General features: G+C 47.7%; 1 protein-coding gene across 5 annotated transcripts in view; it reads left to right on the top strand.

The window, feature by feature from the left end:
- The first annotated feature begins 14,444 nt into the window (after positions 1-14,444).
- NOX5 (NADPH oxidase 5) overlaps positions 14,445-23,132 on the top strand; it is a 53,704-nt gene continuing 45,016 nt past the window's right edge. For 4 of the 5 annotated variants that reach the window (XR_008417043.1, XR_002077939.2, XM_019441646.2 and 1 more), the window contains exons 1-3: positions 14,445-14,662; positions 20,289-20,412; positions 22,062-22,212. Coding sequence is in view for 3 of the 5 variants with exons in the window: in XM_019441646.2 (XP_019297191.2) it covers positions 14,613-14,662; positions 20,289-20,412; positions 22,062-22,212 (325 nt within the window). In the remaining 2 variants the exon portion in view is untranslated. The remainder of the gene's footprint in view (positions 14,663-20,288; positions 20,413-22,061; positions 22,213-23,132) is intronic. The other variant, XM_019441645.2, reaches the window with a different exon arrangement.

The following is a 23,132-nucleotide window of genomic DNA, read 5'->3' as shown; positions in this document are numbered from 1 at the left end:
TCCCCAGAAGCGGGTACTGAGATGTGAATTTGTAAGCAAATCATTTAATAAGCTCCCAGGGAACACTTGTAAGGGGATTGATTGGGAAGCAGAACAGGGAAGGGGAAATCCAAGCCAGTGCAGCCTCAGACAAAAGGCCTCACCTATCTCTTGAGTGCCACCCAATCCCACAGGGAGAGTCCAGAGTGTAAGTGACACTCACATGTCCCAAGCTGGGGCCAGGGAGCTGGGCTCTCATGCTGCCCTGCCCATCACCCAGTGGGAGAGGAGGAAGATTTTGGCTCCCAGGCCAAGCCCAGCATTCTTGGCCTCAGCCGTTTTCTCAGAAGAGGTGAGGGTGCCACCTGTGGAATGTGAACAGGGGCACAGAAATGATGAAAAGGGGTCTGTGTGGAGCAGCAACACTATCCACTATAAGCCAGTATCTCCTCAAATCCTAGCAAGCCTGAGGCTTGGCCTACAGAGACTGTGGCAGCCTCATTTGAAGGAAGGTTGGAGCTTGGAACCCTGTCTTCACTATTACATTATTCTTTCACTTGGTTGTATACTTTCAGTCCATCAAGCAAACCAGGCCACCCTAAGACATAGCTGGCAAATTTCTTTTGCTCTTCACATCAGAGACTTTAAGAAAGATCATTTTTCAAGAAGTGCTACATCTTCCATTTTAACTTGGCTGGTGAGTTCATCACACTACTATTATGTTCTGCTGGGAAACTTAGTGGGTATCAGCCTATGGGGCCGGCAAGTGAGAGGGAGGGGGTGACGGTACGGGAGATCAGCAGCTAGGAGGAGAGTCGGGTGACTGGTTCCACAGGCAGGAGCACGTGCTGACCAAACAGAATGGAATGTGGGGACTGGAAACGTGTGGGATGTGTGGCCACTGGAGATCATTCAGTCCATGGCCTCATTTCCCAGACGGGGACACTGAGGCCTAGAAATGAGACACCCCTTGCTTCTTCCACTTATATTTACTGAGCACATCTCTGTGCCAGGGTTTGCACCAGAGCCAGGAATGGAATACTTGGATGCAGGAGACTCCAACCTTGTTGTCATGTTCACTTTTTTTTGAAATAATTCTAGATCCCCAGGGAGTGGCCAATACGGCACAGAAAGGTCCCAGGTACCCTTCACCCAGTTTCCCCCAATAGTAAAAACATAAGTAAAACTACCATGTAATATTGAAACCAAGAAGTTGATATTGGTACAACCCCACAGAGCTTTGTGTGTATGTGTGTGTGCGTACTTCTGTGTATTGTTGTCACATGTATAGATTTGTGTGCTCATCACCACGATCCAGGTACAGAGCTGTTCAGTCGCCACAAAGGAGCTCCCTGTGCCTCCCTTTCGTCGTTGTGCCCTACCTTCCATTCCTAACCCTTGGCCACTGCTTTCCCTTCCAGACCTTGCCTTTGGGGGGGTCAGCCTAGGAGGGAGGGAGATGCAGATTACAAATCCTGGCAATAGGTGGAATATTAGGCATAAATATATGTCGACAGAAATGCCTAGATAAATGTAGAAATGAAATCATTCCAGGTGCAGCTAATGTAACATTCCTGAGAGTGTCTAAATCAAGGAAGTCCATTGAAACGGGACTGGAAATGGGATGCTTGCAGCCACCAAAAAGAACGAGGTGGTGCGTGCAGGTGGCTCTGTGATCATCCACTGTGTGCAAGTCCACAAACATAACACCACGAATGCTCTCACCCCTGGAAACTGAGACCAGGGGCTGAGGAGGGAGGGGGGCTCCTTTTCCCTTGTCTACTCTCTTGTGCTGTTCCAGTTTTCACTATGTGCATGCATGCATGCCTCGTTTATTTATTTTTTTTTCCTTCATGCCTGGCTTTTGTTAAAAGGAAGTTAAATCCCATTTGGACCCTCCTTAAGCAAGGTTGAACAGAAGTTCCGTATTGTCACATCCTTGCTTTCTCCTCTCCCCGGCGTTTGCAAAAGCTCCCCCTCAGGATTTAGCAGTCTGAAAAGGGGGTCTGTAGCCTCTAGTTTCCATGGCAGCCATTGCTCCTGGTGACACAACATATAGGCCTGGCCCGTGTGCAGGGGGCTTGGACACCCCCTCCCCACTGGGACAGCAGCATCCTCACACCATTCTGGGTCCCAAGTGTTCAAAAGATGCCTCTAGTAACACTAGTGTGTGAGTGAGTCAGCAGTGTTATTTTAGGACTCTGTATTCTGTGCTCTGTGCTGCACGGTGTACCTTCTCTGAAGACAAGTGTTTCTCGTATAAAAGCACCTTTACGGGAACCTGGGTGGCTTAGTTGGTGAAGCGTCCGACTTCGGCTCAGGTCCCGATCTCGCAGTTCGTGGGTTCGAGCCCCGCATCGGGCTCTGTGCTGACAGCTCAGAGCCTAGAGCCTGCTTCCGATTCTTTGTCTCCCTCTCCCTGCCCCTCCCAACTCACGCTCTGTCTCTGTCTCTCTCTCTAAAATAAATAAACATTAAAAAAAAAAAAAAAAAGAGTTTACCAGGTAAAGAAATGAGGAGGAGAGGTATCATATGTTTGGTGCTTAAACCAAGGGCCTGACTCTATCTAGAGCCTTCCCGAACTATCCTATGCTGCCACGACCCCAGCCCTTTCACATCTCCAGGATTTAAGGAGCAGGTTCAGGTGAACTCTGAGTCTGGAGAGAGGCAATGCCCCTTGTCATTGGCTAGGACATGTTTGGTCAACCCGGAGCCTGTAATATGCCAATATACTCCGAATCACCAGATGCTCCATCGCTTCTCTTGTGGAACCAGCATTCTGGGCACAGGCTGGGCCATTGCCTTAGAGTAAGGCCTTGCCATTCATGCTGTGGTTCCTCTGGGTGCAAATTAAAGGGTTAAAGGAACACAAGAGAAGGGACAAAAGGAAGGACAAGGCAAGGTAGAGAAATGAGGCAGGGGGGAAGCGGGGGGCAGAGGGGAAGTCAAGGCAAGTCAGCTTTGGTGAAGATCTCAGGCCACAACTCACGGTGGGAACCAGGGATAGGCATTCTCCAAAGTCTAACATCTGAGCCCACGCTTCCTTCCTCTGGCCTTCCCAAAGCCTGGTGGCTCTTAACAAAACCTCTTAATGACAAAAGGCAAGGATAATATTTTTACTTCTTCCGATAAAAAGTCTGAGTTTACAGCTGCTAGCCTTATTCCAAGAACCAATTCTTAGGGAACCGGATTAAGATACACATCTGCAGAATTCCTGGATTAGCTGAAGATTCTTTTCTCATGTAAACTGCAAGTACCCCATCCTGTCTCCCTCCTCCTTCTCAATGCTGAGACGAGCCTCAGTTTTGCAGGCACCTCCTCAGTGTTAAGGCTACTGGAAAGAATGCTGTGTTAGGGGACCAGGGATCTAGTCCCAGCCACATCAACTCCCGAGTTACCTCTAGGAAGCCACACCCACTCCTCGGGCTGGGCCTCACCTTCCCCTTCTAGAAAGGAAAGGTTGTACCAGATCTTTCATAGAAAAAAATCTGTATGCATTTTTTTTTTTTTTTACTGAGGTCAGTTAAAACATGACCCAAGGAGCTAAAAATTAATGTTAAGTGTTTGGAAGCCACTGGAATACGTCATCTCCAAGGCTGTATGCAGACATAATTTCTGTAAGTCTCTAGACTTCTCCAAGCTCACAAAGCAAGGAGGAAGGAGGGGGAAGGGGTCCCCACAAAAACCCCTGCCCGCCCATTGCCTTCTTTTACCGATGGGAGTGTGCCTCACACTTGTCACCTGAGCTGAACAGTGGGGGCAGCAGCTGTTGGCTCTGGCCGCGTGTGTTTCTGAAGGCGGCTGGGAGGGGGTGGTGAGGGTGGCCAAGGAGAAGAGGCCCTCACCCAGCCTTGGAACCCTGCCCCACTCTCTCTAGAGAACAGACTCCTCCAGGAGGAGAAGCAACGGGGGACAGGAGCCAGCATGATCCAGTGCCACCTGCAGAGAAGTGTATCCGTGGTGGCATCTCAGCAGAGTCTGACAACCTCACGGCGGCAGGGCTGAACAGCCCCTTTTTAACAGGCAGAGAAAACAAGGAATAGGGAAAGGAGCATGTTGGCCTCAGACATCAAGGGGTGGACCCAAAGCGCCCATTTTGTGGGTGGTAGGGTGAGCTGGAGCATCAGGACCGAGACCCCTGGGGCGGCAGTTGAGGTCACGTGCACTCAGCTCTTTCTGCTTCAAGAAGACCAACTAGGGTTCTTTTTCAGGAACTTGGTTGAAAATAATCAAAATGGTCTTCTGAATGAGTGAAAACGAATTGAGTGTCTGTTCTGGGCCAGGCGTTTGATCTAATCCTCCCAAGCACGGAGAATGGTGGGCAGAGCGGACAGAGCCCCACTACCGAGAGCTCAGCCTTCGGCGGGGTCTCTTTCCACCCACACACTCCTGTGCACCAGAATTGCTCTCAACTGCCAGGCAGCAAAACAGTCCTTCTCTTCGGCAGGAAATCCTACCTCAGTGGGATCCTCGGAGAAGAGCACTGGGCTAGGAGAGTGACTACAGACCTCTAGGTGCCTCGGTTTCCCCTTCTATGCCAATAAATGTTCCCTTGGTGAGCCTTAAGGCCTCTTCAGGGCCTGAGGGCTTTGACCCTTTTATGGGTGGGCCCCCAAAGTATCCCCGGAGCAGGACCCAGAAGGAATTCCTTTCTGGGGTTGTCACCTAGAAGGTGCCCCACACAGACCCTGTCTCTGTGGTCCTTCCTGCTTGGCTTTGACCAGACCAAAGGGACACATGGTGCTGGAACTCGCCGGCTAGAGGCTGTCCCCATGAACTCTTGCCTGCTGGTTATATAGCTGGATTATATTGAGTTGTGTGGGGATATAAGGAATAAATAGGGAATAAAAGCTCTGTGAGGACAGGAACCGTGTCTCCCTTGATCACCAGTTTATCTCTTGAAGGAATGGATGAATGAAATAAACAATGAATGGAGATGGTTTCAGCCTCTCTAGAGCTGATGGGCTAGTGGGGAAGAGAAGAGGTACACACACACACACACACACACACACACACACACAAAGGGAAATTATGACCCAAGGACTAAATTACCATACAAAACAATGGTATGAGATGTTGCAAGACAGCACGTGTTCAGGCCAAGTTTGTGGTGCAGCCGGTAAGGGCTGCAGGAACACAGGACACTCAGGGCTAGGGACAGCAGTCAGGGTCTCCAGGAGGCCAAAGTTGCGCCGGGCCTTGACAGATGAGCCTGGTTTGCAGTTTGCGGGGCAGAGAGCTCCCAGGGGCTGGCCCAGAGGAGAGGCAGTTCCTGTAAGGGCTCCGCGTTGCAAGCGAGCAAGGCACACTCAGCACCCAGCCGAGGATACATCTCTGCCAAGAGGGAAGGAAGCCCGGGCAGGACTGGCGGGGCTCAGAGCATCCTGGTCCGGGCTCTGCCCCTTAGTTTGTCTGTCTGACAAACAGAGGCTCAGAGTGTCTATGCCACTGGGGTCTTATTGGGACTTCCTGGGAAGTGTTTGCACAAGCATGTTGCAGTCTGAGACGTGGACTGCTAATGCTAATGCCCCCCACAATCCCGGGGGTCCCTGCAAAAGCTGCTGGTCCAGGGGCAGTATTTGCTCTTTCCACGTTTTCCTCAAACTGCGGGACAGCAAGTCAGGGGCCCAACAGACCGACAGGGACCAAATCAGCAACCCCTGGTGGAGCTGCTCCTGCGGGCCGAGCACTGCAGGGGATAAAGAGAAGGAAGACCTGTCCCAGCCTTCCAGGTCCTACAAAGGAACTAAGAAAAGCTGGTGAAATCATACCCTCTGAAATACCCTCTGAAATTGTATATATCAGTCAAAATCATAACAGAACTTTCTGGAATGGTGTTAGGTGACCTTAACTGCCCTGTTTTTCCATGGAAAGATCAAGGGGAGGAGTTGGGAAGGATACACCATATATATTTCACGCCACAATGGAATGACCCTTACTTACAGCAGCAGGAAATGAACTTCTGCATATATTTTTTTTGACCCCAGGGGTGGCAATCTGGGGGACAGGCTTCCAGGAGGAGAATTATCCTCAGCAAATGGTCTGTAAACAGAGCCTTGTGAGCCTTTCTCCCAGATGTGAGTTGCATAATGAGGTCAACTTGTTTGGGCTTTAAAGTACACATTTCCGTACCCACTCTTACACTATGTCCTGATTTAGGGAGCACAGGAAAAAAAAAAAGTCTCCATTGAGCAGATGAGAGACCGAGTCCTGGAGAGGAGGTGGCTCTTCCAGGCCATGTAGAGAGTTAGCAGGCTGGGCGGAGGGGCCACTTCTCCTTACTAATGCCTGGAGCTGGGTGGCCCTCAGTTCCTGCTGACCCTCCTTAGAACCAGAGTGGGGCATTGGGAACGGTCAGCTGGAGTGGGGAGATTCCTCTACGGGGTACTCACAGCCCAGGTACTGTGCTAGTCTCTAGATTCATTTGCTAATAAAACAGGTAAGTCCTCACCCTCCTGGAGCTTACATTCTAGTTGGGGGGAAGGCAGACAAAAAACAAACATAAGGAAGTATATTTTTGTATAGTATGTTAGAAAATAATACATGCTGTGGAAAGAAGAGAGCAGAGCGATGAGAATTAGCAGTTTGGGGTAAGGTGACACCCAATTTTAAAATAGGGTGTTCTGGGTAGACTTCCACTGAGAAGGTGTGAGGGAAGCAAAAGCTCGAAGGATGTGAGGCAGTTAGCCAGGTAGATGTCTGGGAGAAGAGTGTTCCAGGTAGAGGGAATAGTCAGTGCAAAGGCCCTGGGGCAGAAGTGTGCCTGGTATGATCAAGAAATACTGTGGGGGTGTCTGGGTGGCTCAGTCAGGTAAGTACCTGACTCTTGATTTCAGCTCAGGTTATGATCTCAGGTTTGTGAAATAGAACCTTGTATCAGGCTCTGTGCTGAACATGGAGCCTGCTTGGGATTCTCTCCAACCCCCTCATCAAAATCTCTCAAAATAAATAAATAAACATTACAAAAAAAGAAAGAAATACTGAGGAGGCCAGTGTAGCTGGAGTTGAGTGAGTGAGGGGGAGAGCCCAAGACGAGGGCACCAGGTCATGAGGCCATGTCATGGAGGGACTACGGGGGGGCCTTGCAGGACGAGAAACCACGCGAAGACTTTAAACAAGGGAGTGATTTCATCTAACTTACATTTGAACAGAATCTCCAGGGCGGCTGAGTAGAAAACAGGGGTGGAACAGGGAGGTGAATGAGGCTGTCAGAGTCCGGGTGAGCGGTGATGGTGGCTTTGGCTGGGGTGATGGCCGCAGAGAGGCAGTCAAATTCTGGATCTATTTCCAATGTAGAAGCAATTTGCTTGTGGGTTGGATGTCAGGTGTGTGGAAGAAAAGAGTAGATGAATACTCCATTGTTTATCGTCAGAAAAGCTAGGTAAAATGGAGAGGGGATCATTCACTGAGATCATTCACGCCAGGTGACTCAGAGTTAAGGACACCGCGAGTCCAATTTGGGAGGCGTTCGGTCTGAGATGCACGTTGACATCTAAGTGGAGACACGGAGCAGGCACTTACAGCTAGATGCACTTAGCAGGAAGCTAACCTATAGAGAAAAGAGGTCTGAGGACTGAGCCCAACTTTCAAAGTCAGATGAAAGGACAGTATGTACCAATAAGGCAGGAGGCCGAGAAGGAGACAGTGAGTTAGAAAGGACACCAGGAGAGGACGAGATCCTGGAAGTCAAATGAAGAGCGAGGTTCAAAAAGGAAAGGGCGCCCTCACCTTCACTGAAGGCTGCTAAGGACTGAGAATAACTCCTGGGCATAGCCATGGGCAGCTTATTGGTAATCTCATTAAGAAAGGCTTCTTTTGGGATAGAAGTCTGATTGGACTGGGTTCCCACCCTCTCCAAAAAAAAAAAAAGGAAATGAGGAAGTAGAGACTGAGTGTAAGCAACTCGTTCAGGAAGTTTTGCTATTAAGGAGAAATTGGGCAATAGCCAGAGACCTCGAGGGGGTAAGGGGATTCGGGCTCCAGGACACAGGTGGCAGACTAGCCACCCAGAGGAGCACAGGCCAGTGACCTACGGTCTCCCCTGCCCTCTGTCCACATCTCAGCGGCCTTCCCTGACTTTCCCTGGTAGAGGAAATGCCGTAGCAGTGTCTCCATCCTCCAGCAAGCAGGGAAGTATCTATGGGCTACAGACTCGAGACTCAAAATCAGGCCCAAAAATCAGCCATCTGCCATAGGGATAGAATGAAAACATGTCATGCCTTCAAAAAAAAAAAAAAGTAGGGAATAAAAGGTACTTTATTCCCCAAAAAACCCAAAAGAAAACAAAAAAAATCCACCAGTTGGGAACATGACTATAAAAAAGAAGCTCATGTCCCTTCTATGGTAAAATATGTGCCAATTCATCTGAGAAAAAAGAAAAAGAGCATTTTACAACTTTTCCTTCCATGATGATGTTTCACTTCTTCACTAATCAGACAAAGGCAAACAAAACCTGTAAGGTATCATTTTTTTGCCTGATTGACAAGTATTTTATTTTATTTTTAAGTTTATTTATTTTTGAGAGACAGAGACAGAGCATGAGTGGAGGAGGGGCAGAAAGAGACAGAGACACAGAATCTGAAACTGACTCCAGGCTCTGAGCTGTCAGCCCAGAGCCCCACGCGGGGCTCAAACTCATGAACCCTGAGATCATGACCTGAGCCAAAGTCAGACGCTTAACCGACTGAGCCACCCAAGCGCCCCAGTGGTTGACGAGTATTTTAAAGAATAATCCCTATTATTCACAAGTATTTGGTGAAGTAGGCATTCTCTTAAAACATGGGTGGAAGGGGTGTCTGGGTGGCTCAGTCAACTAAGCATCCGACTTCGGTTCAGGTCATGATCTTGAGGTCAGTAAGCTCGAGCCGTGCTGACAGCTCAGAGCCTGGAAACTGCTTCCGATTCTGTGTCTCCCTCTCTCTCTGCCCCCTCTCTCCTGCCCCTCCCCCACCCACAGTCTGTCTCTCTCTCAAAAATAAATAAACATTAAAAAAATTTTTTTTAATAATAAAAAAAATAAAACATAGGTGGGAGAGAAAACTGGCCCAAGGTTTGGGGGAAGAAATTTGGCTCTTTGGCTTTATCAAAAGGCTTTGTAAAGTTTATTCCTTTTACCCTCAGCAATCCCTTTTTGGGGAATGGAGAGAAACCATTGAAAACTTGGGCAAAGGTTAATCACAAGATTTCTCAGAAACTTGTTTACAGTAATGGAATATATATGGAAAAATCAAATGTCTAGACATTGAACACTAGCTTACAACATTTGGACACTTTCATATCTGCCAATAATGAGAAATGCTTAGAATATGTTGGTAAGTGAAAAAAAGCTACAGAAGTATGACAAATGAATGATTCCATGCTATCTTAGGGATTGTATATTCCCCCTTCAACTAGGTCTAGTTTAAAAACGTTATCCTATTTATTGAATTGTAATACCCATGTCATTCTCCCTATGTCTAGCTGGGTTTTCTTCACACCGGCTGAAACTGGTTTCCCTTCTGTCCATTTTTTATTTCTTTATTTCTTTTTTCTAATGGGTGTTTTTCTTTCTTTTCTCTTTTCAAGGAATCTACATAGGCTTAAAGTCTATGATTTTCACAACTTACAGAATGAATTCTCCCTGTTATTGGTTTGATTGGCTGTCTTCTTAGCATCCATTCTTTTGGGGACTTTTGGAATCCTAGCTTGTTGGCTCATCTTGAATGGGGTGTGTATGTGTGTGTGTGTGTGTGTGTGTGTGTGTGTGTGTTCATGCTCAGTCTTCCTCTAGACGTTTCACTGTTGCTTCCATCCAGCTTTCTGCCTACCCCTCCTCCCCAATTCAATACTGGTTTTACCTTGGTGGCCCAGGGCTCCCATCCATGGAGATCTGAGGGCACTGGGAGTGCAGTCACCAAACAGGCATTGGCCTGTCCAGGTCTGGGTGAGGAGACAATGTCAACTCCTCTTTTTCTCCCAAGTACAAAATAAGTGAATCCCCGGCAATGGTTGGTCACAGCTGTTTTCAGCCCTGATCCATCAGTCGGGAGACTCGCATCCTACCCCAGGAGCAGAGTTCTTAGAAGCCTCTGCTCCCAGAGGCGAGCGAGACGAGAGATTCCATTTTACAGCCATTGTGTGTTTCTGTTTCATCTCTGGCCGACAGAGATATTTATCCTATTTTTGAGAGCAGCTGGTCTTTTACATTTTTTAAAGTATTTTATCAGTCATTGCTTTGTGTGTGGTATAGATGAGGGGTCCTCAAGGGGCAGACTTCGGGCCACCTTAACCAGAAGCCCCAAGTTGTATCTTCTTACTTTGCTGACCCCAGCTTGCGTGTGTGAAGGAAGTCACATTAGCTTTCATGCCCACCTTTTTCTCACTGTGGATCTTGGCCTCCCTACTCCGCTTCCAACTTCCCCCAGGGGTTTCTCCCATGGGCCTTTGCTGTCGCTGGTGCTCACAAGCCAGCCTGCTCAAATCCCTGCCACCCTGGTGCTCCCGGAGCTGTCCACCACCAGCCAGCCATTTGAGGACATCTCCTCCACTGCTCAGCCACTGATGTCCTCTGAAACTTCAAGACTCCCTGAGCCCACACCGTACCGGGGCCACCTGCATTCCCTGCAAAAGCAGGAAGAGCATCTCTGCTTTCCGAGAGCTCAGACCAGAGGTCAAGGGTAGAACAGACCCATGCTTTCCTCCTCCTCTTCCCAGGTGCCACCCAAGCCTTTCCCACAAGGTTGTCGGCTCAGAAAAGAGGCTGCGCTAAAATAAAATGCCAAACAAAATATTTGAGCCAACTCGCTAAAATAAATAATAAAATAAAACAAAAGCATATATTTGTGCTCTCAGAATTGCAATTCAGGGAAACAGAGGTAGGCAGTGACCCAAAGGTTGCCCTCCCAGGGAACACAAGTCAAGGGATTTTAAAGACAAAAGGGAATGCTTGTATAAATTGTTTACAAAGAATTTCTGTTGGTGGCAGAAAACCAGTGTTGGCTGAATCCAATTGGTTGCTAGGGCTATCGCGAAGCAAAGTCTCTTTGTGTAGCAAGTTGCAGGTGTTCAGGCTGGATCCTTAGAATATTTGTGGTTTGGCCCGGTTCAGAAGTTCACGGTCTACCCGGTGAAGTGTGCAGGCCCACCTCCTTAATGGCCTCCCAACTCCATTGTAACACCCCATGGGGTAAAACCCCATGTCCTAAGCCATCCCATTCCATTTCACCTTTCAAAAGGCAAACCAGCTCCTACAAATGGGTTCCTCAGAAACTATTCCACTCTGAATCCCATGTTGGGCTATCTTCTGAATGTGACTAGAAAGGAACCCTTCATTGTAGCAGAGACTTCACCTGGGTGGGTGGGTTTACAGCGACTTTTTTTAAATCTGTGTGTGTGCGCGCGCTTTTATGTATTTTTTTCTATAATTAATGTTTATCATTTTTGTGATCATGCAAAAACGTAACCAGGGAAAAAAGTCTATCCTCCCCAAATGTTTGTGAAAAGGAAGGCATGTTTAAAAATACATTTCACAATGTTTATTATCATCCCTTTAAAAATCTGCATTTTGCCCAGATACTAGGATATAAATTCGACTTTTATGTGTCAGAACGTTGGCAAGTATCGGATCACGTTGCTCCATTGCGTTATATTTTTTACTGGCACCCCACATCCCAGGGTAGGGTCCTAGCTCTTTAGCTTGCCTCGCACAAGACCCTTCATGATCTGACTCCTGCTCCTGGCTCTGGGTCTGTTTTCAGGCTCGTCCTTCCCCATGTCGCTGTTTAGTTATACCTGCACTGCTCCTAGCTTCCTGAACACAGTATGCATTTCCATCTTCGTGCCTCTGTGTTCGATCTTCCAGCCGCTCGGAATGTCCTTTTTGTTCTCCAGCTGGCAAACTCCTATTCATACTCTAAAACCCATCTCAGGTCAGTCACTTCCACTGGGGAGTCCTCCTGATACTCTCTTCTTGGCACTTCTGTATCTGCCTTTACTGTGCTGGATTCTTTTACTCATCTCTGTAGACCCAGACGGTGCATGGCACATGGTATTTCATAAATACTTGTCAAATTGAGGCAGGTTTATTCATTCCACAAATACACATGCAGTGCCCACCATGTGTTGGGCACTGTGCTAGCTTCCTGGGATTCAAAATTAATGAGCCAAAGGGGCGCCTGGGTGACCCAGTCGGTTAAGCATCTGACTTCAGCTCAGGTCATGATCTCACGGTTTGTGGGTTCGAGCCCCGTGTCAGGCTCCGTGCTGACAGCTCAGAGCCCAGAGCCTGCTTTGGATTCTGTGTCTCCTTCTCTCTTGGTCCCTCCCCTGTTCATGCTCTGTCTTTGTCTCACAAATAAATAAACATTAAACAAATTCAAAATTAATGAGCCAGAGTCCTTGCCTTTAGGAGCTCACAGTGCAGTGAGAGTAGACAGAAAATCATACATGGGTAATCACAGTGACGCCAGGACAGGGGCAGCTCTGTCTCACCTCTTCTTAGTCCTCCTTTTCTTCCTTAACTGGTTACCACCTGAAAGCATAATTCATACTAACTGCTTTGCCTATTTCTTCAAAAGAATTTTCCATTTCCTACACATAGTTTCTAAAGTCACTTAATGGAAGTTTCTATTTCTCTCTTCACTCTAGAACAGAGGAACACTATTTGAATGCTCAAAATAGCCCCCCATTTGCTACTTCCCAAGCAAGTGATCCCCCTGTGACTGGGGGTGTGCAAAGTCAGGGCTGGCGACCACCAAGTGTGGTTGGGGAAGGACGGAAGAGAGACTTAAGCTAAAAAAAGGTTGGTTAAGCTCTGCGACCTTGAAGGTCTTTCTGATCCTGAGTCGAAGGAAAGCACATGAAGCCTAAACCAAGATCATGGCAATGAAATTATGAAATTTGGGAGTTTGGGGTTCATGAAAGAATGGCTAAGAAAGAATTCTTGAGATGTTTTTGCTGCAAAAAGGTGATTTTATTATGGCACAGGGACAGGACCCATGGGCAGAAGGAGCCGTGCTGGGATTGTGAGGAGTGACTGATTATATACTTTTTAATTGGGGAGGGGGGGGGGCGGTTAGAGAGAGCATAAGTCTCTAAGGAATTTGGAAGCAGGGCTTTCAGGATCTTGAGAAGCTAGCTGCTGTTAAGTAACTAAAGTTACTTTTATTCTTTAATAATATCAAACATAAATATTAAGGCACTAAGGCAGCCATGAGTTCTTGGAGGAGGGTCACGTTCTGTATGTTTCAGGTGTGTATCAATGGGCTGCAAGCTGTAAGGAGATTTAACGTAAACTACACGTTCCCTGGGGCACCTAGGTGGCTCAGTTGGTTAAGTGTCCGCCTCTTGATTTCCCCCTCATGATCTCCTAGTTCGTGAGTTCTAGCCGAGCGGCCACTGCCAACGCGGAGCCTGATGGGGATTCTCCCTCCCCTTTCTCTCTCTGCCCCTCTCCTGCTCTCTGTCTCTCACAATAAATAAACTCAACAATTATTATTGCCCTCATTTTGGAAATTAACCAGAGACCTCTAAAATCACCAGTCGGGGGTCCTAATCTGCCACAGATGTTCAGCCTCAGCTGATCTCTTGCCAGGCAGGACAAAAAGTAAAAAGCACTTCAAATTTTAGTTGCAGCATGGCTTTGTGTTTGTATAATCTCTCTTAGGTTTTTAGCAAATAGAGCTCACAGACCTCCCTCCCTCCCCAGGTCCCTTGAACTGGCAACCTCTTCACAGGACTGTTTCAATATGTTTTTACTCAGTACTTTGGGACTGAGCTTTGCTCCCTGGGTAGTTAAATACAGTCTCCACGGGCGCCTGGGGGGCTCAGAAGTTTCAGCTTCCGACCTCGGCTCAGGTCCACGATCTCACGGCTCGAGAGTTGGAGCCCTGTATTGGGCTCTGTGCTGACCGCTCAGAGCCTGGAGCCTGGTTCGGATTCTGTGTCTCCGTCTCTCTGCCCCTTTCCCCCTCCCCTCCCTCAAAAATAAATAAACATTAAAATAAAAAACACAGTCTCCGGAGTTAGCCTACCATGGTTGAATGCCTGCCTGCCACGCCATCTGGACATGTTATTTCACATCTCAGAGCCCCACTTTCCTCTTCACTGGCTTAATGATGATAATGCCCACCAGACAGGACTGTGTTATATATTTACCTGAACGCTGTGTATACAGTCCTTAGCACACTGCATGGCTCAGAGTGAGTACTTCAACATTTCTGTTGGTAATCAATGCTATTGGGATCAATGAAGTCTCAGTTGGCTCATTAGGTGCTGAGCAGAGCCTACTCTGACTTATTGGTGATTTATTATTATTATTATTATTATTATTGCATGGTGCATTTCTAGATCTCCTACCTACTGATCTCCTTGAGGGAGGGGAAATGCAAGATATCGGGCCAGATGGAAGACAGCCAACATCTTTCCAGATAAATCCTTTCCCCACTCTCGCAATAGGCTCCTTGTTGGAATTTCTCAGGACCAAGTTGGCCAGTGGCCAACACGTGGGTGACCGAGGGGCTGTGGGTGTGAGCAGGGCTTTAGAAGACTCAGGAAGAGGAGGAGCTGGAGAGAAGTGAACTGTGGGTTCCTCGACGCAGGCTGCCGTACAGACCACAGCCTCTCTGGGACCTGTGGTCTAGAAAACAGGAGAAAGGATGAGCACACCGGGAGACCCAGCCCAACCAGACCTTGAAAGCTGCAGAGGGTAAGTGGCTCATTTGTCTAGCTTTCCATGCCACTGACAAGGGAAAGGCAAGGGTTCTTTTGCCTTTGGAGATGGGGTGAACTACAAAGGATGACCGTCTGCCCGGGACAGAAGTGAGGAGACCCGAGCCTGGTCTTGCCTGGTCACTAGCAAGCTGTGCAATCTTGGGCAAGTCACCAGACCTCTCTGGGCCTGTTTTCACATCTGTAAAATCAGGCATCGACATCGTCAGACTAACGACGATATCTGGCATTTGTACAGTGTTTGCCAGTTGCACTTTCCCAAATGGCACCTCGTGTGATCCCCGCGGCAGCTCTTGTTGGAAGAATGCTTGTCACATTTTACAGATGAGGAAACTAGGGTGCATGGGGCCAGTTATTATTCAGTTAGGGCCAAGCAAGCCCGGACCCAGAATCCTGGTCTCCTGAGGAAAATTCTGGCCTCTGGTGAGCATACTGTTCCCCTGGAGCTGTGAAATCTGGATTCCTCGCTCGTTGTCGAGGACTTCTGTCTCCTTCTTTTCTCCCCCATGCCCTCCCTCCTTCCTTCCTGCCAGCTGTTCCAGCCTCTTCTCCACCAGCCTCCCAGAATTTCTTCTCATTCTGCAGGCCCGAAACACTCATATTTCTGAGAAGGGGGTGGTGAACATCAGAAACCCATCCCCACCCTCCCTGGGTTAGCACCTGCATGCAATGCAGCCTGTTTTCCAGAATTCTCTCTGCTTTGTGGAATGCCTTCCTCTAGGTCCCGAGAGGTGAAGTAAGTGGGGCTTTAACCTTCAGGGCAGCAGTTCTCCAGGTGTGAGCCTAGACCCCTCACTGTGGGTCGCAAACTTCCAGGTTGCTTGGTTACACGTGCGGATTCCCAGCCCCTCTGCGCCGAAGTTGGTGAGTCAGAATGGGCATCTTAGCAAAGCCCTCCCTGTTTCTGACAGGCATGTATCACAGTTTGGGAATCACTACTCCTCCCATACTGCACTACTGGCCAGCAGAGGGCACTTCATAGATTACTTAACAGTGAACTATCCTTGTATTGCTGGGAAAAGTCCTTCGTGATAAAGGTGGATTCTTTTTTTTAATTTTTTTTTAATGTTTATTTATTTTTTTTTTGAGAGAGATTGGCAGAGGAGTGTGAGAAGGGGAGGGGCAGAGAGAGAGAGGAAGATATAGAAACTGAATCAGGCTCCAGGCTCTGAGCCGTCAGCACAGAGCCCGAAATGGGGCTCGAACCTACGAACTGTGAGGTCATGACCTGAGCTGAAGTTGGACGCTCAACGGACTGAGCCACCCAGGCGCCCCTATTATTTTTTAAGTAAACCCCAGGGTTTAGCTTGGTTGTATTTTAGTTGGAGTTTTTCATCTCTACAAGTTACATTTGTCTAGAATTTTCTATCTATCCATCTATCTTGCTTGCTTGCTTGCTTGCTTGCTTGCTTTTTTGTATGCTATCTTCATCGGGATTGGGTAATGCTGGCTTTGTAAAGTAAATTGGGAGTCTTACCATTATTTTTTACCGTCTGAGATGATTTGGCATTGGACTTATTCTTTGAAGATTGGCTAGGACTCAGCTGTAACAACAAGCTGGGCCTGATATTGTAAAGGGTTAACATTTCACTGCCTTTCTCCTTTCTTAAATGATTTTTGGTCTGTTCAGGTTGTTACTTCTTCTTGAAATCGATTCATTTCCCTGAGTTCACCAAAAATCTACACACAATACTCTTCCATTTCTGTAGCGCCTCCATTTTTATTGCCTTTCTCAATATTAATGTACTTCTTTCACTTTTTTTTCTTTAATCATGTTTTTCTATTCAGACTTTTCCAAGACCCAACTTCTTTTTTCACTGAGTTGAAGCATAATTGACAAAAAACAAACTGCATAGTTAAAGCGAACAGTTTGATGAGCTTTTAGCATATGGATACATCTGTGAAATCATTGCCCGAATCAAAATAAATTTATTATTTTGACTTTATTCAGTTTTCTAGTTCCTGAATTTCAGACTTTCTACTTAATAGTCAATCCTTCTATTTATTGTGTGTGTGTATTTTTTTTCCCAGTTCCTTAAGTGAAAGTTAGCTTGTTTATTTTTAAATTTAATATATAAATACAGTTGATTCTCATTATTCATGGCAGTTGTGTCCTATAAAGTCATTGAAAACAATGAATTAGGGAATTCTGAGCCATTGCTCCTAGGGAAAATACAGGGTTAAGTCCTTGCTAACATCTGGGTGCAACGTTTTTGTCAAAAATCAATGTATAGCCTTGGGTTTGTTTGTTTTTTTAAGTTTACTCATTTATAATCTCTACACCCAATGTGGAGCTCAAACTCATGACCCCCAGATCAAGAGTCACACACTCCAGGGTGCCTGGGTAGCTCAGTCGGTTAAGTGTCTGACTTTGGCTCAGGTCATGATCTCATGGTTCGTGAGTTCGAGCCCCACATGGGACATGATTCGTGGGTTCAAGCCCCGTGTCAGGCTCTGTGCTGACAGCTCAGAGCCTGGAGTCTGCTTCAGATCCTCTGCCCCCCTCTCTCTCTGCCCCTCCCCTGCTCTCTCTCTCTCTCTCTCTCAAAAAATAAATATATAAAACTTAGAAAAAAAAAGTCATACACTCTACCAACTGAGCCAGCCAGGCACCCCTCAATATATAACCCTGTTTTATGTGTGCTTGTGGTTAAAGCCTCCTTTAAGAATGTAAGTTGTTGGGGCGCCTGGGTGGCTCAGTTGGTTGAGAGACTGACTTCGGCTCAGGTCGTGATCTCATGGTTTGTGAGTTCGAGCCCCGCGTCGGGCACTGTGCTGACAGCTCAGAGCCTGGAGCCTGCTTCTGATTCTGTGTCTCCCTCTCTCTCTGCCCCTCCCTCACTCATGCTCTGTCTCTCTCTGTCTCAGAAATAAATAAACATTAAAAAAAATTAAAAAAAAAAAAAAAGAATGTAAGTTGTTGAGGGGCGCCTGAGTGGCTCAGTCAGTTAAGCATCTAACTTCGGCTCAGGTCATGATCTCACGGTTTGTGAGTTTGAGCCCCACGTCCAGCTCAGTGCTGACAGCTCAGAGCCGGAAGCCTGCTTCAGATTCTGTGTCTTCCTTTCACTCTGCCCCTCCCCTACTTGTGCTCACTCTCTCTCAAAAATAAATAAAATGTAAAAAAAAAAAAAAAAAAAAAAGAATATAAGTTGTTGATTTGTTAACGTAGAACTCACAGTCCACAGTGCTAAAACTCATGTCTGAACAAAGCTTACCCAATACACATATTTTTTCCATAAGGCATATCACAGCCTTTTTGTGCTGAGGAGTGCTAGCCAGCATTTCAGCATCACTCTTGGGGCCATTTTAAAGAGCAAAATCCCTGGTGCAACACAGGGAATGTATTCAATGACATTATAATCATGTTACATGGTGACAGATGGTAGTTAACACTGGCTGTGAGCACAGCATAGCATGTAGAGATACATTATACACCTGAAAACTAATGTAACATTGTGTGTCCCCTGTAAGAAAAAAAAAAATTAAGAATTTTTTTATGTTCATTTATTTTTGAGAGAGAGAGTGCGCATGCACAAGCAGAGTAGGGGCAGAGACAGAGAAAGGGAGACACAGAATCTGAAGCAGGCTTCAGGCTCCAAGCTGTCAGCACAGAGCCCCACTCTGGGCTCGAACCCACAAACCGTGAGATCATAACCTGAGCCGAAGTCAGACACTTAACTGACTGAGCCGTCCAGGCGCCCCTAAAAATTTTTTTTTATTATTATTATTTTTAATTTTTATTTATTTATTTTTGAGAGAGAGGGAGAGCATGAATAGGGGAGGGGCAGAGAGACAGAGGGAGACACAGAATCCGAAGCAGGTTCCAGGTTCTGAGCTGTCAGCCCAGAGCCCGATGCAGGGCTCGAACCCATGAACCTTGAGATCATTACTTGAGCCAAAGTCAGACACTTAATCGGCTGAGCCACCCAGGCATCCGAAAAAAAATGTTTTTTTTAATTTTTTTCTACATTTATTTATTTTTGAGAGATAGAGCACAAGTGGGTGAGGGGCAGACAGAGAATGAGACACAGAATCCAAAGCAGGCTCCAGGCTCTGAGCGGTCAGCACAGAGCCCGACACGGGGCTTGAACTCACAAACTGGGAGATCATGACCTGAGCTAAAGTCGGATGCTCAACCGACTGAGCCACCCATGTGTCCCCCCAATTTTTTTTAAGAATGAAAAAAATGGGGCACCTGGGTGGCTTAGCGAGTTAAGCATCTGACTTCGGCTCAGGTCATGATCTCACGGTTTGTGAGTTCAAGTCTGGCATCGGGTGAACTTGAGCCCACGCTTCAGGTGAGCACGAACCCTGCTTCTGGTGAGCACAATCCAGTTGGGTGAGCCCCACTTCTCTCTCTCTGTCTGTCTCTGTCTCTCTCCACCCTTGCTCACTTGAGACCTCTCTCTCTCTCTCAAAAAAAAAAAAACAAACCACACAAAGGAAGATCACCAACAAAAAGCACAAAAATTCAACTCTTGCAGCACTCAGTAGATCATGAGAAGGACACTTGTTCATAATATGAGAGCTGAAAACAAGAAGGCAGAGCATCACTTTGTTCAACCCCAGCTGGGAACGTGTACATTGGGCAGCTCAAGTTTATCACTGTTCTGCTCAAGTCCACAATGTCTGCAAAAATGCCACAAGCATTGATTTAGGGGTCACAGGTAAAGTGTAACAGATAGGTGAATTCACAAATACAGAATCTGCAAATAATGAGGATCAATTGTAGCTAAATCATTTAAGGTTATATTGAACTCATGGGATACAGACAAAGCCATTCTCTCAGAGGGAAGTTGATAGCAACAGGATGTTATATATCGTCAGTCACAGTCTCAATTCTGGTTTGTCGGATTCTGATGCCACAGAAAGTGGTGTCCTCATTTATCACTAACCTCTGTTCAGGTCATTGTATAGCTAGGTCATCTGGGAGGGTGTCTGCCCACTGATACCCTTGGAACATCATAGAATATGCCCTGGACCCAGAGAGTCAAGACCCGAGGCCTGAGTCCTGGCATGGTGTGTACTAGAAATATTCAAGCAAAGGGTGGGGGCTCTGGGGCATGATGGAAAACACGCCAGCCTTGGATTTGAGCGCTCACTTTCCCCCCCCCCCTCTCTCTCTCTCTCTCTCTCTCTCTCTCCCTCTCTCTCTCTGGCTGAATAAATTTTGCTAAAGTACTCAACTGCTCGGAATCTATTTCCTCCTTATAAAATGTCGTGACCCACCAGAGGGTGACAGAGACCAAATGAAGTGGTGGGTGGGAGGTATTTGGAAAACACTAAAGAGCTGTGCAAATGTGAGGTGGGGGAGGATTGTCACCATGTTAATGGCATTCCCAGAGTGTGCCACTCTCTGACCTTATGCCCACAATCTGGACTCCATCTCACTGGGACCCTGTCATTCCGAAACCTAAGGAGACACGAGCCCAGGCTGGCTGATGCCAGATGGAAGGGAGAGACAGGGGCTCAGCAGTCCTGGGGAGACTGATCCAGCCCATGGAAGGCCCGAGGCCCTTGTTGGAAGAAGGCACAGGGCCTGGAACCACCCGGAGCCCTTGGCCACCCCAAGCCCATAAACCTTTCTCCTTTGTCTCAAGCACCATGAGTGCCGAGGAGGACGCCAAGTGGCTTCAGTGGGTGACACACCAGTTTGAGACCATTGCGGGAGAAGACCGGGAGATCAACCTGCAAGAATTCAAAACAGCCTTGAATGTGAAAGAGGCAAGTGTCCGCTCCAGAAGTAGGGCCCCGCGTTCATAAGGGAAGAGCCATCCGGCTCTCAGGGACACAGTACGTCACAAGGAGGGAAAGATCGTTCCCCGGGCGTCCTCGAGGCTCTAGGCCCCACCTCTAAGCAGGATCGGAGGACGTTTCTGTCTCTGCTATCGATGCCCGTCCGTCCCTTTGGTAGCCATGGCCTCCTGGGGTCTTCAAAACAACATGTGAAGTTGGGTATCAGCAGCTTGCCAAATCTTAAGAAATATTTTTGGCCTCATATTTTCCACCAGCCTCACGGGCCGGGTTGATGCTATCGTGTACATAAGCCTCCTTCCAAGAAATAATGTTTTTCAATGGTTTGTATCCGTGAGACTCCCACACTGTCCCCGTTCCTCTCCCATTTGATAGGGTCTCTGCACATCCCTGGAACAGCCTGCATGCCGGGCAGACTGGGGAGACATCCACAGAGAGACAGGGGGAGTGAGCCAGCAAATGTCAACCTCTCTCCACCTGTTTTGTGGGCCGGCATCTGGTGGTGGCCTGTGTCCTTGATAGGGGCGGGCCAGGGACCATCTACATGTCCCCGTTTGGATCAGAGGGCCCCTCACTTGCTGGTAGCAGGGATGCTGCTAAGAGCTCTAAATGCCATGCCTCCTTCTATATAGTGAACATGGGGAAGGAAAAAAAAAGACCTGCCTGGCAGAACATTACCCTGTCAACAGGAGGCTGCAAAATACCTTAAGATAAAGACCATTCAAGATGGTGGAGGCTGATTAAGGTCTTACCCAGTGATCTAGGGAAGAAAGAGGAGAGCCAAGGCAGGGCTGACTGTCTACAGCCGATTTTGGCCCCCACTTGGCGCTTGTAAACTCCTCACGGTCCCCTTAGGTGAGACCTGAACCCTACGAACCCCTCCCCCCGCCCCGAGGGGAGCGTCTGCGCTTGGTATATCTGGGGCTCTGACCCAGCGTGTCTTAATTTCTGTGTTGAGTGTCTATCACCAGGCCCGGCAGGCAGGAGCTGTGCGGGACATGGCTGCCGAATGAATGAATGAATGAATGAATGAATGAATGAATGAATAGAGTGAGTGAATTGGCGCTTAAGAACAAGCCTGAAGTGTAGGCTACCGGCAGCTTAAACAGTTAGTACAGGCGAGACACAGGTGTTCAAGCACCATCCTCCAAGACCGTCCTGGTTCACTCATCCCTCGTGTTCACCCCAAGGGGATGAGACAGGACCTGGGAGGAGCCTGCAGGGGACCTTCTGTCTGACCCTTTTTGCAGGTTGAGGGGTCTGAACTGCAAGGCTGATGGGGGCGATGGCAGGTAGGAGACAGTCCGTACAAATGACCAGGCTGCCGTGCCGGCAGAGGGCCTGAGGCCCAGACACAAGTCCATCCTCCCTGCAGGGATCTGAATAGTTCTTCCACCGGGAGTCCGAACTTGCTCTAGGCAGGCAGGATGGGCCATGGACACCGCCCCCTAGTGTGGCCAAGCGGACAGATCACACCCTGCGATCACACCCCACGCACCGGACGGAGTCCTGCCGGAATCCCACCACCCCACGGCGCATGCGCGCACGCACACCGCGCGACTTCAAAGCGGAGGCCCTGAGTCTACGCTGTGCCTTTTCCCCTCCTTCTCTGGCCACAGTCCTTCTTTGCCGAGAGATTCTTCGCCCTGTTTGACTCCGATGGAAGTGGCACCATCACGCTCCAGGAGCTGCTGGAGGCGCTGACCCTGCTCATCCACGGCAACCCCATGGACAAACTCAAATTCCTCTTCCAGGTGTACGACGTTGACGGTAAGGGCTCTTGGGGGTGGGGGTGGCCTCAGTGGGAGGGGACAAAAGGAATCGACCCATCTCAGCGTCTCTGGGGCAGAACAGGATTGTTTTCTCCAGGCCAGGCTGATGGCTGTCTCCCTCGGCATGACCCCGACCCGTCTCTCTGTCTGATCTCTGCCTCCCTTTTGTGGAAGGTGGCGAGAAGGGGCCATTCTAGCCCAGGAGACAAATGCCTTTGATTCAACTCACCAGAATCCAGAACTTTCTTTTGTTCTTTTCTATGTTTGAAAAAAGAAATTGCTTCATTGCTTTTTCCATATTATAATAAGAACGTTAAGTCCACTGTGAACATTTTAGATGATACAGAATGGTTTTAAGAAGAAAGCAAAAATCACCCATAACATTTTTCTCTACTGCTTTCTAATTGATCTCTGTCACACACACACACACACACACACACACACACACACACACACACATTTTTAAATTAAAAAATGGGATTATACTATGCATATTGCCTTTTCTTACTAAATAATATAAACACTTGTTTATGCAAGACTGTATTGCTTTGTAACATCATTTTTACTGTAGCAGAATATATATAACATTAAATTTACCACTTTCACCATTTTAAAAATGTTTTTATTTATTTTTGAGAGAGAGAGAGACAGAGACAGAGTGCAAGGGGGGAGGGGCAGAGAGAGAGAGAGAGACACAGAATCCAAAGCAGGCTCCAGGCTCCGAGCTGTCAGCACAGAGCCCAAACGCGGGGCTCGAACCCACGATCTGTGAGATCATGACCTGAGCCCAAGTCTGACGCTTAACTGACTGAGCCACCCAGGAGCCCCCACTTTCACCATTTTTTAAATCTCAGGTCAACAGCATTAAGTGCATTCACCTTGTTGAACGATCATTACCACCACCCATCTTCACACCTT

The sequence above is a fragment of the Panthera pardus genome, unplaced genomic scaffold (assembly GCF_024362965.1).
Source record: "Panthera pardus isolate Hobbes unplaced genomic scaffold, ASM2436296v1 HiC_scaffold_24, whole genome shotgun sequence".
NCBI lineage: Eukaryota > Metazoa > Chordata > Mammalia > Carnivora > Felidae > Panthera > Panthera pardus.
Note: the sequence above shows the minus strand (reverse complement) of the source record. Positions and strands in the feature narration are given on the sequence as shown.